General features: G+C 29.6%; 1 protein-coding gene and 2 long non-coding RNA genes across 3 annotated transcripts; 2 read left to right on the top strand and 1 right to left on the bottom strand.

The window, feature by feature from the left end:
* The first annotated feature begins 8,684 nt into the window (after nt 1-8,684).
* Nucleotides 8,685-11,423, top strand: LOC146934435 (uncharacterized). The gene is made up of 4 exons (XR_015007754.1): nt 8,685-9,106; nt 9,688-9,897; nt 10,379-10,468; nt 11,152-11,423. It is a non-coding gene; the product is annotated as an uncharacterized LOC146934435 (long non-coding RNA).
* LOC146934436 (uncharacterized) lies at nt 9,481-11,252 on the bottom strand. The gene is made up of 2 exons (XR_015007755.1): nt 11,137-11,252; nt 9,481-9,854 (listed from the first exon to the last, which is right to left on the bottom strand). It is a non-coding gene; the product is annotated as an uncharacterized LOC146934436 (long non-coding RNA).
* A 5,537-nt stretch (nt 11,424-16,960) lies between the features above and the next one.
* Nucleotides 16,961-19,135, top strand: ACS7 (1-amino-cyclopropane-1-carboxylate synthase 7). The gene is made up of 3 exons (XM_085706293.1): nt 16,961-17,275; nt 17,390-17,661; nt 18,006-19,135. The coding sequence occupies exons 1-3, from the start codon at nt 17,105-17,107 to the stop codon at nt 18,868-18,870; spliced, it is 1,308 nt and encodes a 435-aa protein (XP_085562419.1). The 5' UTR covers nt 16,961-17,104; the 3' UTR covers nt 18,871-19,135.
* Nucleotides 19,136-19,541: the final 406 nt, after the last annotated feature.

The following is a 19,541-nucleotide window of genomic DNA, read 5'->3' as shown; positions in this document are numbered from 1 at the left end:
ATCCGTGAGTATCGGGATGTATCGGAAAGTATCTGATAATTATTTTTTAAAAAAATAAAATTTAATATTTGGATACTCTTCGGATACGTATCGGAAAGTATCGGGCAGGTATCAGTGCAGGATACACAGGGGATACGATACGTCATCCATTTTGAAGTATCGGGGCTTCACAGGTCACTCGAGAATAAGGTTACATAACAATTGCGGAGCCAGAATAATCATAACATAAGGTTATGAATAATCACTTGCGGAGCCAGAATTTTTATAAAGCTCGGCGAAAAAAAATTGCAATATATTTATAGGGGTTTACATATGAAATTGCAAGCAAATAATAAAAATTTAAAGAAATTGCCCAATTTATAGGGGTTTATATAAGAAATTCAAGGCGATTCGCCGGGCCTTAGAACCGCCCCTGGTTATGATAATAAAGATCTTCTAGGTTATTTTTAAAATGAAACATTGGAACACTCTTTAGCTTCTCCTAGGTTTCACTTCACACTTTGGTTCATTTCTTTAATTGAGAAAATAAAGATATTTGTTAAGGTTAATCACGTTCTTTTTTTACGTTTAATCACTTAAATTTTATAAAATGATAATTTAATTATTATAATTAAAAAATATCAATCAACTTAATCTCTCCATCAAAGTGTATCTAATTTAGAGGATAATTTTTGTGAGCTTAAAGTGATTTGAGTTACATGTAAGATAGTTGGAGGTCATAGGTTCAAACTCGGACAAAGAGTAAATATTTAATCTAATAACTAACTATTAACATTTATCATTCAATTTTCTTTTTAATTATTTTAATAATAATAATAATAAATTATTCTTTTATTTTGTAGTATCTTTTTAGTTGTGTGTGCGTCTAAATATTTTTTTTATGCTTTGCGTGAGGGTAATGTTGCAGTTGACTTTCTAGCTAATGCGGGTGCATTAAGTGACGATGATTTTGTTGTCCTCCATGAAACTCCTCTGACTTGTCACTTATTATTTTAGCATATACCACGGACGTTGAGTTCGTTCGACTCTAGTTATGGTCTCTTTTTCATTTTGTTTTCTTTCCTTTATTTCTTTTTCCCTTTTGTCACCAAAAAACATTCACCATCAAAGTCCATAAAGAAACTTATGTCAAGTAGATATGTGGTTAAGTCCTTTAAATCAATTAGAAAAAAATCGGCCATTTGAATCATAAGGATATGTGGTCAAGTTTCAGCCATTTGAATCATGCCTCTTTTTTCAATGCTTCGGATTGGTTGGAATAGTTGTATGTTAATTTGATTTCAGTGGAGCAAGTTATGAAGCGTCAATGGAGACTTATTTTTGGTGTTATGTTAGATTTGATTTGGTGAAGGAGAAATGATTTTGTTTTTAATAATAACATTATTGATAATAGACAGCAATACAATTCCGATGTAGCAATTAGATGACAACCTTTAGATGACAGTTTGATAGCTCTTAGCACTAATGGTTCCGTGGTTGAACACGGCACAAAAAACGGCGTGTGTCAGTGGGGATTTTTCAGAGTGGATCCCCGCGGGGATTCCCCATTCGGTGCCCCATTTTCGGGAAATTTTCCCCCGCGGGGCGGGGACGGGGAGAAATATTCCTCCGTAGACACTTCGGGGCGGGGATCGGGGAAGTATCCCCTGCCCCGTGGATTCCCCAACCTCCCGTGAAAATACTGTAATGTCCTTGTGTTTTTAAAAAGCTTTAATATTTTTCGGTGGGTTTTTGGACTTTTCATATATGGTTTAATAAAATAAAAAATAAAAAAATGTAAAATAATGGTTTTGGTTGTTATTACTAAACGAGTATCACAATCTCATCTCATCTCATGGGTTCCAAACCCAGCTGCGCCTCGCAATCTCCAATCTTTCGACCTTCACTGATCTAAGCTTCCTTTTACGCTTTGTTTCCTCTTCTTTGTTTTCCGCAAGCGAGATCCAGATCCAGTTTCGTTTCTTCTTCTATGTTTTACGGTTTATACTCATGGGTTATGCTGCAGATCCAGTTTCGTTTCTTCTTCTATGTTTCTTCATCTATACATACTTTAATTTCTTCTTCTATGCATACTTCATTAGCTTCTGAAGTGAAAAAGCTGTTGCAGAATTATTATGTATCAAATGGAATGTGTAGTGTGTAGTGTTTATGCGAGATTGTAATGAAAATTTTCTTGTAACTTATGCAGCGGGTTTCATTGTTGTTTAGTGATTGAAGCGGAGCTTTGGGGTATTTATTATGGTCTCAAGACTCCGTTGAGTCGTGGATTCCATAGAATTAAAGTTGTGTCTGATTCATTAATAAGTGTATTATTTTGCTCAAAGATGGTTGTCCGTCAACTCTCCCCAGCATACGTTAGTGGGAAATATTCATCAAATTCATCGTAACAACTTAGGTTTGGTCGTTTGGAATCATAGCCTCAAAGAAGCTAATCAGGTGGTTGATCGCAAGACCAACCCAAAGGCCTCAAAATTTTGAGTTGGACAAATGCCTCAAAATATTTTAATTTACTTATAAATATATAATACGGAAACCTATCATTGATTGTTTCCTAAGTTGAGTTGGTAAAAGTTAAGGCCTCACATCTACTTTGGCCAAGTTTAAACTTTGGCTCAAATATGAACTTATTTTATTTATTTTCATAAATGTATTTTTTATTTTATTTTTATTGTAAAAGGACTCGCTCGAAATGCAGACACATATTTTATGGACATGGTATATGAAATCTTCTATGGTATATGTAAGAGTTTGAACTTGTTTCTTTTTAAAATTCTTATATGATAATTTCGTAATTATTTAAGGAAATGTTCAAAAATGAATACGTTTAAATAAATCTTAGGTACTTGGAAGATCAATGTTCATAGTTGCGTGCGGAAAATATCTTTGATTTTTTTTTTTAATTTATTATGAAAAAATTGGCAGTGGAGAAGCAAAAGAAGGAGGAAAAAAAAAACTGTGATTTTTATTATATTGGGACCATGTAAGAAGGAGGGTTGAGCCTTTGTAACATCCCAGACTGCTTTTAGAAGCAAAAGCAAAAGAAGGAGGAAAAAAAAAACTGTGGTTTTTATTATATTGGGACCATGTAAGAAGGAGGGTTGAGCCTTTGTAACATCCCAGACTGCTTTTTGGGACCATGTAAGAAGGAGGGTTGAGCCTTTGTAACATCCCAGACTGCTTTTAGGATTGCCGACTAACCCCACAAACCAACACGAGTCTTTTCAGCGTGTTTTGTCCTCACTCGCATGCTTACCGGGAAACTTCCCGGTAGGTCACCCATCCCAAAATTGCTCCAAGTCAAGCACGCTTAACTGTGAAGTTCTTATGGAATGAGCTACCGAAAAGAAGATGCATCTTGTTGATATGGGTAGTACCTAACAATTCTTATAAGCCTTCCTTCAACCATGTAGTCCCATACCTACACGGCCTCCGGATCCCTCTCATTTCGATGTGATTCGGTTCCTCTTATTCGGTTCCAACTGGCGGGAACCTTTCGTATCCAACTGGCGGGATATCGAAAGCCACGTCGTGGGTGTTACAGCCTTGCTCTAAGAAGTAAGAATACATGATCACCGAATCCAAGAGAAAATTGTCAGCCATATATAATCATAGATTTATGTTTACCATCCGGGACTCAAAAATTTGTCCCTTCAAGTATTGGGGTCATGGAGGAATGCCTTAACTTTTGGACATAAGTTATTGTCATTTCTTTATCAAATAATTAATCAAGAGAGGGACATCTAATTTACTTTCATTTTCGTTTTTTTTCTTTTCATTCCGATATTTCATTATTAACATTCATATATATAGTAATATGTCATTTCTTTAATTTCTACGTACAAAGTCTCACAAATATATGCTGGTCGTTGAATATATATGTATATAACTTGAATATATGAAAATAAGGTAGACAAGAGAAATCGGATAGTTTCTTTCAAAAAAAAAAAGAGAAATCGGATAGTTATTATGATTTATGATTATTAAGTTGTACTTGTATATAGTCTCAATAAAAAAAGTCTTATATGGAAATTTTTGTGTACGAAAAACAACGTACACAACGTACATTTCAGTTTAGTACTTTACTATCCAAACAAGGCCAGGCAATATACAGCAAATTAAATCAAACAACATATGGAACATGAATTTATTTTAAATACATTTCCTTTTTAATTTTTATTGTTAGTTAGTGTTGTTCAATCAAATAACGTCGCCATCAAGTGTCATGATCTTGGCCCTTCACTTTTAAGCTGACACTCTTAGCTGTTACTAACAATTATGAAGAAAAAAAATATGGCATATTGCACGTACTCATTGATTTTCTAGACTTCCAACATAGAAAACGAACGTACTTGGTGTCGGAGAAGGCCCCAAATGAAGCAGTCATGTGATCTTCCTTCATCTACAATAGAGGAATAGACCAGTGTCATTTTCACATCTAATTCAATTTTCAAACTGATATATAATATCATGAGATGAAGACAGACACAAGTTCGCGATCACTATCTATATCTTCTTTCTATTTTCTTCTATGAATTTAATATGCATATGTATTTTACACATACATTCAAGAGTAAATTGTCACTTTGATCTCTGATTTTGTACCTCGTTCTCATAAAGGTTTCTGACTCAGATTAAATACAAAGTATTCCCTGGATATACATTTTCATTATCAGTTTAGTCTTTGACGTTAAAAATTTATGTTAACCGATGAGGTGGCGTGCATGAGGTGTCCTAGGACTAAAGTGAAAGTAGAAAATAGTCACTTTGATCCTGAACCAAAAATCAATATTTTCTGAAATTGAATCTCAAATCCCCAAATTTGTAAATCCCGAATTTATCCCCGAAAGTAGTCTCTCTTTGTTTAAAATCAATTTCTTTTTTTGTTGTTGTTAATCGGTGAAGATTTGTGGTAAGAAAGGAACATGGTAAACTTTAAATCTTTTGTGCTGCCAATCAAAGGAGTTTAATTTATACTAGTAAGATACCCGTGCATCCGCACGGGTGCTGGTTGGTCGGGGGCGAATTTATGCAGTATAATCTTGTCATTAAGTATTTAGTTCATGAGGGTTCAATATCATTATAGAATTTAAGTCAGGGGATGGATAAATAGCATGAAAGTTTTAGCAATACCAATTTTTTATAAATAACATGAGGTTTCGTGTATCAAAGTTTGTTTAGTCAACGACAACTTATCCCGTACATTTACATTACTTCTATAACTTGTATAAACGATAACTTGTCCACGTTTATTTTTTATTTTTAAATCTTTATGAAGAACAACTTGTCTTCTATGTAGAAAAAATTTCGTTTATTTGTCATAAATATTTCTATGTTAGATAATTAATTTCAGTTCATAAATCAATATGGGGTAATGAATATTTGCTTTAAGGTTTTTACCAATAATTATTTTAAATCTCTCGTGTGTAGTGATGACTCGTGTCGTGTATAATAATTATTTTAAAATTCGTATTAGTGAAGACTTATCTTGTGTATAATGATAATTTTTATGTTTTTTAGCAGTAACAATTTTTCAAGTATAAAATAATCATTCTAAAAATTTGTTTGTGACAACCTGTCATGAGTATAATAATCATTTTAAAACATGATCTGACGACATATTCCATGTATAATTATTATTTTTAACTTTTTAGCAGTAACAATTATTTAAGTGTATAATAATTTTCGCCTTGTACAATTTTATAATATGTTTGCCAACTTGTCGTGTGTATTAGTGATGACTTGTCCCAAGTATAATAATTATTTAAAAATTTATATCAATGACAATATGACTCGTGTATTATAATTACTTTAAGTTTTTATCAATCAAAACATGTCTCTTGTATTAGTGACGACTTATCTTGTGTATAATGATAATTTTCATATTTTTAGCAGCAACAATTTTTCAAGTATAAAATAATCATTTTAAAAAAAAAATTCGGACAACCTGTCATGAGTATAATAATCATTTTAAAACATGACGTGACGACATATTCCATGTATAATTATTATTTTTAACTTTTTTTTGAGCAAATATTTTTTAACTTTTTAGCAGTAACAACTTATCCCTTTCTTATATTGTGCAGACTTTTTTACATTGTATAGAATTTTAGCAACGACGATTATTTAAGTGTATAATAATTTTCGACTTATACAATTGTATAATATGTTTGCCAACTTGTCGTGTGTATTAGTGATGACTTGTCCCAAGTATAATAATTATTTAAAAATTTATATCAATGACAACATGACTCGTGTATTATAATTACTTTAAGTTTTTATCAATGAAAACATGTCTCTTGTATTAGTGACGACTTATCTTGTGTATAATGATAATTTTTATATTTTTAGCAGCAACAATTTTTCTAGTATAAAATAATCATTTTAAAAATTTATTTGGGACAACCTGTCATGAGTATAATAATCATTTTAAAACATGATGTGACGACATATTCCATGTATAATTATTATTTTTAACTTTTTTTTTGAGCAAATATTTTTTAACTTTTTAGCAGTAACAACTTATCCCTTTCTTATATTGTGCAGACTTTTTTACATTGTATAGAATTTTAGCAACGACAATTATTTAAGTGTATAATAATTTTCGACTTATACAATTGTATAATATGTTTGCCAACTTGTCGTGTGTATTAGTGATGACTTGTCCCAAGTATAATAATTATTTAAAAATTTATATCAATGACAACATGACTCGTGTATTATAATTACTTTAAGTTTTTATCAATGAAAACATGTCTATTGTATTAGTGACGACTTATCTTGTGTATAATGATAATTTTTATATTTTTAGCAGCAACAACTTTTCAAGTATAAAATAATCATTTTAAAAATTTATTTGTGACAACCTGTAATGAGTATAATAATCATTTTAAAACATGATCTGACGACGTATTCCATATATAATTATTATTTTTAACTTTTTAGCAGTAACAACTTATCCCTTTCTTATATTGTGCAGACTTTTTTACATTGTGTAGAATTTTAGCAACGACAATTATTTAAGTGTATAATAATTTTTGACTTATACAATTTTATAATATGTTTGCCAACTTGTCGTGTGTATTAGTGATGATGACTTGTCCCAGGTATAATAATTATTTAAAAATTTATATCAATGACAATACGACTCGTGTATTATAATTACTTTAAGTTTTTATCAATGAAAACATGTCTCTTGTATTAGTGACGACTTATCTTGTGTATAATGATAATTTTCATATTTTTAGCAGCAACAATTTTTCTAGTATAAAATAATCATTTTAAAAATTTATTTGGGACAACCTGTCATGAGTATAATAATCATTTTAAAACATGATGTGACGACATATTCCATGTATAATTATTATTTTTAACTTTTTTTTGAGCAAATATTTTTTAACTTTTTAGCAGTAACAACTTATCCCTTTCTTATATTGTGCAGACTTTTTTACATTGTATAGAATTTTAACCACGGCAATTATTTAAGTGTATAATAATTTTCGACTTATACAATTTTATAATATGTTTGCCAACTTGTCGTGTGTATTAGTGATGACTTGTCCCAAGTATAATAATTATTTAAAAATTTATATCAATGACAATATGACTCGTGTATTATAATTATTTTAAGTTTTTATCAATGAAAACATGTCTCTTGTATTAGTGACGACTTATCTTGTGTATAATGATAATTTTTATATTTTTAGCAGCAACAATTTTTCAAGTATAAAATAATCAATTTAAAAATTTATTTGTGACAACCTGTAATGAGTATAATAATCATTTTAAAACATGATCTGACGACATATTCCATGTATAATTATTATTTTTAACTTTTTAGCAGTAACAATTTATCCCTTTCTTATATTATGTAGACTTTTTTACATAATCATTTTAATATTAACATAGTCCATGTTGTCATTTTAATAATTTTTTTTGTACAAATAATTATTTTAATATATATATATATATATATATATATATATATATATATATATATATATATATCAATGACAACATGGCTCGTGTATTATAATAACTTTATGTTTTTTTTTTATCAATGAGAACGTGTCTAGTGTATAGTGACGACTCATCCCATGCACAATAATTTTTTATACTGTATAGAATTTTAGCAACGACAATTTTTCAAGTGTATAATCATTATCGTCTTATACAATTTTAGAATATGTTTGCCAACTTAACGTGTGTATTAGTGATGACTTGTCCCATGTATAATAATTATTTTAAAATTTATATCAATGACAACATGGTCTATGTATTATAATTAAAGTCATTTATTTTTAAAAATTACATTTTTTTTGTTACAAATATTTTAGGGTGAGGGGATGATGCCCCAATTTTTTAAATTGTTTTTAGACTAAATGATTTTCTATCACACACGTAGAAATAACCAATATACTTTTAACGGTAATTAAATATTGTTGACTTCAAAAGAGAAAATTAAACAATGAATCATAGTTAACTATAATTGGAGGTGTTGAATGTCATTTCCATGTGTGATAGCAAATCATTTAGTCTAAAAGCAATTTAAAAAAAAATAAAAAAATAGGATAATTTCCATGATTAGGCCCAAACCGTGTAAAAAATAGTCCAACACATTTCTAAAAAAAGCCCAATAGATAACTTTCCATAACAAACCCTAATATTCATTTCCCATTAACAAAGACAGAAGAAATTCTTCTCTCTCTTTCCGCCGTTTCTTCTTCTCTTCCCCACAAACCACCAAAACCTCCTTCTCTCTTCATCTGCAACTAACTCCGACCACCATACATATAAATAAAGCCACCATTTTTATCATATCATTCTCCTCTACAAAACCCACTTATTTATTATTAGATCAAGGAAAGTATGAATTTTGAGTCAGCTTCTCTCTAATTTTGCAGCCAACGTGAGCCTCCTCTGCAAAAATCAAAGTGATATTTTGCTTACTCTAAACATTCACAATAAAACCCACAAAAAATTACGGTCAGAGCAACTTTTTTTTGGGATAACCGCAACAACAATAGCTTCAGTTTCGTCATCAAACATGCAACAACAATAACATTCAAAAGATGAAATTTGATGTGATTTTCTTGTACTTTTAAGAGATGTAAGATTTTTTTTTTGTAGATTAATGAATCTGTTTTAAGTTTTTTTAGATCTAATACTAATGGTTTTATTTTGGTAATCCTTTTATTGGATCTTTGATAAAGAAGCTTTTTTATTGCAATTTTCTTCAAGACTTCATTTGAAGTTTTTTTATTTTGGTTCATGCAAATATAGAGGGCTTTCTTTAGCACAAAAATATTATTGTTTATATTCCAATTATGAATTAAAAAAAAAATAAGACTTTTCGGTGTTTAGGAAATAAGAACATTTTTTTCACTGGTGAATAATATTTTTCTTTGCAAATCATAAAAATGTTTTTTTTTATATATACGATCCCTGTTTTTTTATTCATTTAACAAAAACTACAACTCATTGTTTGTTTTTTTTCTTTTTTGAAAAAAATTCTCTTTTAATATAACTCAAATTTTTCTCTTTTAATATAACTCAAATTTTGTTGTATGCTGGTCAATCAATGTACTTCTTTCTGAAATATAAATAATATATCTAGATCAAATAAAAATATAGAATCTTTTTAGAGTAAAACACCGGCAACTCATCCCTCGTTATTTTTTTTTTTTGTAGCTTTGATATGGAATCTTCAATGGCTGTTTCATAAAACAGCTAACAAAATTATATAATATTCAACTTTGATCTCAGTCATGGAGTTTTGCAGCATATCTGGAATCTTCATCATGTAAGGTTTTTTTGGACAGATATTATCATGATTTGGGCATCAAACCGCTGGACTACTTCTTTCACACATGCAACATCAACAAATCAAAGGCTTTTAAGGTCGTAACCAATATTCATATCCTTAATCATATGAAACTGATTCTATCATCACTACTACTTTGATACATGCAACAACAAAATCATATTTATTAAAGATTAAAAAGGTTTTGATTTGTTTAGGTTCCTCTTGTGCGAGGAAACGAAATTGGTTATATATCTTTTTTTTTTAATATCAGATCTATAATAAAATCAATAAAAGGAATGATTTACATGATAGACAAAAAGTTTTTTTTTTTAATTTCATATGTAAACTGTGTTTAATATATTTTTTCTATCATTTAAATGATTTATTTATGTGGATAGAAAAACAGATTTTTAACTTGTTTTCGTAGAAAGATTAATGAAAAAAAATAATTTGTTTTAATTTTGTTATTTATTATTATGTTTAAATTTCTCTCTCTCAAAAGTGTATGTATACTCAGATTTCATGTGTTATTTTTTTGTTGAAAAAATAATAATATATTTTATTCATATTTTACAGAAAATCGGTCTACAGGACTCAGGAGAAAGGAGAGAAACTTTTAATTCCTGCAAAATGAAGTGGAAGAACAGAATTTGAGCTTAGCAAAAGGTAAAGAGTAAAAAGTGAACAAAAGCTCTCAATCAGAGAAGTATAAGATGTTCTTGTTGAAAATGTTTTTTGGATTCTATGTTTCTTCCTCATTATTTTATTAATATAATTTAGAGAGCAATAATGATTTTCTTAATATAATTTAGAGAGAAATAATAATTTTTTTGGACAATTTATTAAATACAGTTTGTTATATAATATATCTATATAGATCTACAAAAGTAGGTTTATAAAATTTTTGTTTCACATAATAGATATATTTAGACATAAAACAATAAAAGATTAAAACTCTTGAATAAAATAAGAACTATTTTGAACTAAAATCAAGATAGTTTATTTCTGCATAATAATCTCTTTGAAGTTTGTCGCATAGAACCAAAACTTATCCATTGTTGTGTGTATTTTCGCTTTCTTTATTTTTTTCAATAAAGAAGGAAAAAGTAATAGAAAAGAAATACAAAATCATGAATGTTGTTTTGTATACCTTTTGGATGTAGAACTGTCATGATGATATGGAAAAAAAAATGAAAAATACTTTTTAGCAAAGAAAACAGTTTTTGTAAAGAAAAGTTTTTGTTAGGAAGAACAATGAGTGAAATGGAGTATTGAATCTTGAATAAAAGTGTGTTGAATCTTGTATAAAAGTGTGTTGCTACAAAGTCTTTTACCTTGATGTATTGCAGGTTTGCTCATTTTGTATTTGAAGCTTGAAGATAGAGTTGAAAAAATCTTCATGTGTAGAACATTTTTTGAACTTTGTTGAATGAGAGAAGATGAAAATAAGAGAATGGTGAGATAGAGTATATGAGTATTCACTTGTATATATATTCAAAAATAATTTGATTGAATTTGAATTTGAGAACTTGCCCCCAAATTTGGTTGGTAATTGTGTAGAGGACATATTAAATATATTGATTTGAGACACACTGACACAAATCAGCTGCTGTCATTGGTAGTTGCAATTTTTTCTACTCAACCATCTTCAGTCAGCATTAAACCGGGAAAAGCATTTTGAAGTGCAATGAAACCAAACAAACATAACTTGGTACTTAGGTGTTCATTTAGTTACAAAAAGCATTATTTAGACTTCTTTTACCCCTTAATTTAGGATGTGGCAGTTGTATAGGATGTCCAGCTTGGGTTTTTCCACAACATTGAATCTTCTTATATTAAGGAGGATTGTGTGGACTATTATAATTAATACTATGTCTCATGTCAAATGTGATTTTATTTTAGTAAAAATATATGTATGTTTCGTAACTGTCAAACAATTTCATAGTAGGGTTTCTGCATCCATCCGCACCCCTCTTACATAATGAGGTTTCTTCATGATGCTTGAGTAGAATCCCAATCTCATTTGTCCCCAAAAAACTGTCAAACAATTGAGTATGCCTCATAACTTTGACTTAACTAAACATGATCAAAATAGCTTCAACCATATCTTATTTTCTACTAAAACACATCATATCTATTTTCTACTAAAACACATTTATCATACATGCATGTAGAAATATACTATCGAAAATAGTTTCAACCATATCTTACTTTCTACTAAAAGACATTTATCATTTATCAAACATGCATGTAGAAACATATTAATTAGCTTCGCTGCACTTACACTATAGAATGAGGAAAATATTATACTTTTTGGAATTGAGGAGTAAAATGTGATGATTTCTTATAAACATTATAATTCAATACAATCTAGAGAATTAACAGCAAGAAAAAAAGAAATTGATTTTGAACAAAAGTGGAAATTAGATGAGATTTAGGGATTTGGGGATTAAATTCGGAATTTAGGGACTTGAGATTCAATTTCAGAAGATATTGATTTTTGGTTCAAGGACCAAATGGACCATTTTCTGCTTTCACTTTAGTCTATGTGACACTTCATACACGTCACCTCATAAATTAACAAAAAAATTTAACGTCAAGGACTAAACTGATAACGAAACTGCACATTCGCAAACTACTTTGTATTTAATCCTGAATCAAATATCTTTGTGACAACGAGATGCAAAGTCAGAATCTATAGTGACCATTTACTCTACTTTCAATTGTGTGCTGTCACATCGTGTATTGTATCTAAGAACAACTAATTTGTTTGATTCAATAAATAACATGACAACGCATGGTTGAATGTTGAATGTATGTGTAAAATAACCTTTCGTATACAAATAAAACTCTTTATTCTTTATATACACCGCATTATTTTGTAATATATTTACAATTTTTTTTTTATAATCATACTACAGGCACAAAATATTTATCACATAGGTAATCTATTTTTCGTTGAAAAACTTGTTGGAAGAATAATGTAAATTTCCATCCTAATTAAAATGATCAAAATATTTATCACAATAAGATGAAAAATCAAAAAAAGTTGCACAAACACGACGAACAAAACAATATCATACCGATTAATTAGACGTAAAATCATGAAAGAGTTTTTTCTATTCACACTCCATGTATTTCTGGCTACACCAAAATTTACTTCAAATTTTATAATAATACCAAAATTGTCTTTTATATAAATTTTCTTAAAACCTTGATTTCATTATTTATCACTCTAAAATTTCACTCTCTTTCACCCACAAACAATCATAGATGTTCAATCAATCTCTATAGAAGGTTAAAGAATGAATCAAAACATATTTCATCCATACTCTATTGCTAGAGTTTCTATTTTTTTCTTGTTGTTCAACGTTAATTAACATTGTTGACGTTAACTTAAATTCAGTTTAAGTAGGTACATGCAAACTTAGTTTACATAACCTAATTAAACTGAGTTTACATGTACATATTTAAAATAAGATTACGTAGAATCATTAAACAAGGTTGAATATGTTAAAGCAAATTTAACTTTTAGTATATACACTTAAACTCAGTTTACATTACCTACTTAAATTAAGTTTACATGACTTACTTAAATTGAGTTGAAGTATGTACACTTAAACTCAGTTTACGTTACCTACTTAAATTAAGTTTACATAACCTACGTAAACTGAGTTTAAGCATGTACAATTTGCATGACCTACTTAAATAGAGTTTAAGATTTAATTAAATTTTAATTAAAGGTAATTTTGTCAGTTTAGGATGTAACGAATACATAGAGTTTAATTAGAAATATTCATCACGAAAATACATCAAAAAACCTGATCAATGAAAAATCATTTAATTTAATTTAAAAGAGGAAAAAAGTGTAAAGATGTGTGTGATTTTAGATAAAATAAAATAAAAATTCACCACAAAAATACAAATAAAAATGAAAAACTCAAAACCACATCCCTTTAACGAAGATGAACAAGAGAGATAAACTTAGATACAAGGTAGAGCTTATCTGTCTAAAAAATTCGAATAATTTTCAAAACAAATTTTAGAAAGAAATTCATCACACAAATAGTTTTCAAATTTTAAAACACAGAAGAAAATAGTTTTTAAAAAGCATATCAAACAGGCCGTAAGAAATCACTTTCAATGCTTTTCAGTCAATAATGGAAGAAAATTTATTTTATCTGGAAGAGAAGGGAATCTAGCAAGATATATACGTGCACTTGTCCACGACTATAACTCCATTATAAAACCAACAAATTAAATAATTTTGTTTTTGACAAAACAAATTAAATAATATAAACATATCTTTTGAGCTCTTTGTATGATACTTGTCTTATAACTCTACAGGCCTAAGTCGCCTCATAATCGTCATATATGATATCTTCCCGTCATCTTTTTATTGAATTAAGATTCACCATATTAATTAACTGCATTTCTCACCCCCTAAAAAAACTGCATATCTAGTTGATCTAGTACATAGATTTTCATGGCGTTGAGCTCCACAATCTTCTTATGAATAATATTCTTCTCATCATTGCGTATATCATACTATATTTCATATTTTATTCTAAAATAGAACGATTCTAAAATAGTAGTATTTCAACATTGAAATCTATAATTTGTAAAAAAAAGTGATTGAAATCCACACAAAAAAACAACACGATCTTGACAAATATCTTAAGTTCCTAACTCCTTATAATGTTGATTGTTGTGTGCATGCATAAATACATGGCGAAATTTACTTCTCAAAAATAATATTTTCTTACAGAGCAATAGATGCACTCCTGTTTATATGGTGTGCGTATTTATCCTAAGCAAGCTTCTATACCTAACCGTTAAATTTAACTTAAGTCAAATCATACTTAACTAACTAATCTTGGACTCTAACCGTTTAGTTTAACTTAAGTCAAATCATACTTAATTAACTAATCTTGGACTCTAATGACAATTATTTATTCAATGCCTCGTGCACCTAATTATAAACCTTGTTTTTAGGACATTTATGTATGAATTAATTTGCCATTAGTAGTAGATTATTTTAGAGTAGATCTAATTATGAATTCATGTTCCCTTCAAAATAAAAAAAATCTAGTTGTCTCATTTGTGAATCATGTTAGCTTTTTATAGAGTATAGGTCTTTTATGTTCGATGTCGCTCGGCTTATAGTTGGGGCTGTTTTATTTTTTATACAGATGCATTTGTTGTTAGAAAAATTGGAAATGATTTTTTAGTGTTCATTTTTTACATAGTTTTATTGATTACCTTCTAATTCAACTTTAGTCCTGCTCACAATAATAATTGAATATGATTTTGAAACTTGTCACAATTTTCTTTTCAAAATATCATTGAGGTTCAACTTAAATTAGTGAGGTTGTCGTCAAAGAAACTTATTAACATGAATATTGATGTAATTAATGATTTTGATTTTACTATAGATCTAGTATCGCAACCCACGAGTTCCACATTCTCAATATTCAAACTCGAAACCTTTGATTAAATTGAGGGAAAAAAATCATGTGTGTCATCTAATCCATGATCTGTAATCTAACAAGATTAATCAATCATTTCAACATATAAACTAGCTAGGTAACTCAAATTATGGGGGATACCTGATGATTCCAATCATGTCAAATTTGCATGTGGGGAACAATTAGTGTGACCTCTCACCATTAAAAAGCTTATAATTCATTAGTTTTGGTCAAACCTTACTCATCTTCCGATCAAACTCTAAATTATTAGAATCCCTTCATTTGAAAATCGAAGAATTAAAAAAAAAACTTATAATTAACCCATAATGAGTGGACCAGTTTTCCAAATTTTATTCAAATTTGATTCTTGTTCTCTTTGTTTGCTTTTGTCTTAAATTTAGTTGAAATGGTTGAAATATGATTGAAATGAAAAATCACAAAGTATGATTGAAATTATGTATGTAATGTCAATTAGTCCACTCTAAATTTAGAATTAAACGGTGAATAATGAAATATAAAACAATATATAGATGTTTAAAAGCACTTGTGTTTTAGCCTAGCAAAATATATATAATAATTCATATAATGTGACACAATCATTGTAATCTCTTGTATTAGAATGTTGTTATATTGGATATAGTCCCCCGTTCATAATGCAATATATCAATATTTGGATCTCCTCAAAATTACCAATTCAAATCAGTACACGAACATTCTAATCATCCACCAATTATTGTTGTTCGAGTTTTCTCCACACGAATGGTGGTGATTGATGTGAAAATGAAATATTTTTCTTATCTCATATAGTAGTATAGTACGTGCCCGATTGGTGATTGCTCACAAATCAGTCAATCACATAAACACAAATCATTTCAAAACTTGAGCTGTGTTGTTTTGTTAATGGCTTCATCTAATATGATAATTATACTTTTTGAATGGAATTAATTCAATTGAAAGGATATAGGAAAGGATGTTCCAAAACTTAAGTTATGTTGTTTTGTTAATGGCACCACCATTCAATATTTCTCAAGAGTCAAAAGCGTGTGGCTCTAATGTAGGGTATGTACGTCAGAAAATCATCAGTGAAGAACTTAAGCTGCTTTGCTTTGCACATCAAAAATCTTGTTCAATCTTTTTAACATATCTTTGTCACCTCATTAAAAATACTTAACTACTCTCCCCAAATCCCCACACGTATTCACATCTTAAATGTGCTAATCATTTGATTCTTATCACAATGGAATTTTTGAAGTTTCTTCTCTAATTAAAGAGATTTGATTAGTCATAGGTTCATAATATGAAAATTCGTTTATTTGGGAGTAGTACTCAACCACTTTAATAAACAACATTATAGACAATAATCACATTTATAACAAATTTGTATATTATAATCAAGAATACATTAAACCGACATTTTAAGTAGCAACTATATTGCAAGAAAAATACACCCCCCTAACAACAACCATATATTTTCCGCGTGATCTGGCAATGTACAGTTGTCACATGCAGTCACGATCAGATAAATCTATATCTGTAAAAACCGGCACAAGATTAAACTCTGATTTCTTATAATAATTAATTAATTTAAGAATATATAAGTATTTGATACGTACTTTTTATTTTTTGTTATGGTATTTTTATGTATACGCTCAAAGTCTATATATAGAGCGGGGTTTTCTTTCACAAACTCATTCAATCAACGGCTCTCTAGCTATCTTCTTTCTCTTCATTCTCTACTTTCTCTTTTCCACATTCCTTCATTCTCTTACTAACAAAAACTTAGTTTGTGCTTCTAGCTTGTACAATTAACTAAAGGCTTAATTAATTAATTAATATGGGTATTGAGATAGAACAACCATGTGTGCAGCTTTCAAACATTGCGATTTCTGACACTCATGGAGAAAACTCACCCTACTTTGCTGGATGGAAAGCATATGATGAAAACCCTTACGATGAGTTAACTAACTCTTCTGGTGTTATACAAATGGGACTGGCCGAAAATCAAGTATGTTTATATATATCTTGAATAAGTCTTTTTATGTCTATATATAATTAGCTCCTAATTAATTAGTTCATTAATGGTTTTGGAACTAACTATATATTAATGTGTATTGTGCAGGTTTCATTTGATTTGGTAGAAAAGTACTTGAAAGAGCACCCTGAGGATTATAATGGTTTCAGAGAGAATGCATTATTTCAAGACTATCATGGACTAAAATCATTCAGAAGTGCAATGGCAAGTTTCATGGAACAAATAAGAGGTGGTAGAGCTAAATTTGATCCAGAAAGAATAGTCATCACCGCAGGAGCAACTGCGGCTAATGAGCTTTTAACCTTCATTCTTGCAAACCCCGGCGATGCCTTGCTTGTTCCTACCCCTTACTATCCAGGGTAAGAATCAAGCACCATACAATCCGGCTATGTTTGGATAAACAACTTAATTAATAAACTATTTTTAAAAATACAAGATAAAATACAATTAAACTATTTTAATATAAGTTATAAATTGTTTTCATCAACTATCCTCAAGAGTTATTCAAAATTAAATAGTTTAAGAACAAGTCATAAATTGTTTCCATAAACACTCTCAAGTAAAATATTTATTGATAAAAACCTTCTAGCTAGCTAGCTTCATTTGTTTTAATTTGTCATTTGAAGCTATAGCATGTAACCATGCTTGCGTAGACTATATATGATGAAATAATCTCATGTATCTTTTGCTTGTACTTTTGTAGGTTTGATAGAGACTTAAGGTGGAGAACTGGTGTAAACATAGTGCCAATTCACTGCAACAGGTCAAACAATTTTCAAATTACACCTCAAGCTTTAGAAGCAGCTTACAAAGAAGCAGAATCAATGAACATGAAAGTGAGTGGAGTACTCATCACAAACCCTTCAAACCCTTTAGGTATAACAGTTCAACACACAGTTCTTGAAGAGATTCTTGACTTTGTGACTAAAAAGAACATCCACCTCATCTCAGACGAAATCTACTCGGGCTCGGTCTTTAATTCATCTGAGTTTGTAAGCATAGCAGAGATTCTGGAAGCTCGTCGATACAAAGATGCAGAGAGAGTTCACATTGTTTATAGTCTCTCTAAAGATCTTGGTCTACCAGGTTTCAGAGTTGGAACAATTTATTCATACAATGATAAGGTTGTAACAACAGCGCGAAGAATGTCGAGTTTTACCTTGATATCTTCACAAACACAACAGTTTTTGGCTAATATGCTATCAAACAAGGAGTTTACAGAGAAATATATTAAGATTAATAGGGAGAGATTAAAGAAGAGATATGAAATGATAATTGAAGGTTTGAAAAGTGTTGGAATTGAGTGTTTGAAAGGGAATGCAGGATTGTTTTGTTGGATGAATTTGAGTCCACTTTTGAAGGAGTCAACTAAGGAAGGTGAATTGGAACTTTGGAATGTTATTTTGAATGAACTGAAATTGAATATATCTCCGGGGTGTTCTTGTCATTGTGATCAACCTGGTTGGTTTAGGGTCTGTTTTGCAAATATGAGTGAACAAACTTTGGATGTTGCATTGGAAAGAATACGTAGCTTCATGGCTAGAAGAATAATGACAAAGAAGATATAAGGAAAGAATAGTGGCATGCTATATTTGACAAATTTCTTTATTATTCATATATTATTGCTATTTTTTTTTAATGGTTAATTATGGCCATTTTGATAAATTCTTTGTCGGTTTTATCAGGAAAGTATATACTGTAAGAAGCTGCAGATTCACCTGAAGTGTATGCATGTCTTAGTTCTTGTTTGCTTGCTTTAATTAAGCAAGTTCTTTGGAAACTCCTTTTGTATCATTGTTAATTTGTTAATTAAAGTGAAATTAAGTTGGTCAATTCTTTGAATTCTATGTAACGTTTTTTGTATAGGAATGAGTAGCGAGTTATTCTCAAAGCTGTTTTTATTGCAAACAACACCATAAAATCGATCAACTTAAGTTAAAATAATTTTCTCACATTTACACTACAAAATATTCCATCCGTCCGTAAATAAATAAATGAGCATTTTTTATTTTGACTTTAAACAGTATTGCAAATTGGTTTGGGTGAGAGCATTTTAAATTTTAATCCCGGTGAGCTTAGCTCAGTTGGTTGGTAGGGATATTGCATATTATATGCAGGGGTCAGAGTTCGAACCCCGGACACCCCACTTCTCCACATTTATATGTGTGAGCTCTAGCCTGAAGGTGAGAAAAACACAAGAAGGGGGGTTGAATTGTGTTTTGAAAAATTCTTCGTTTCT

The sequence above is a fragment of the Medicago sativa genome, chromosome 4, assembly GCF_051527215.1.
Source record: "Medicago sativa cultivar Bolivia chromosome 4, Bolivia_mono, whole genome shotgun sequence".
NCBI classification, from domain to species: Eukaryota; Viridiplantae; Streptophyta; class Magnoliopsida; order Fabales; family Fabaceae; genus Medicago; species Medicago sativa.
Note: the sequence above shows the minus strand (reverse complement) of the source record. Positions and strands in the feature narration are given on the sequence as shown.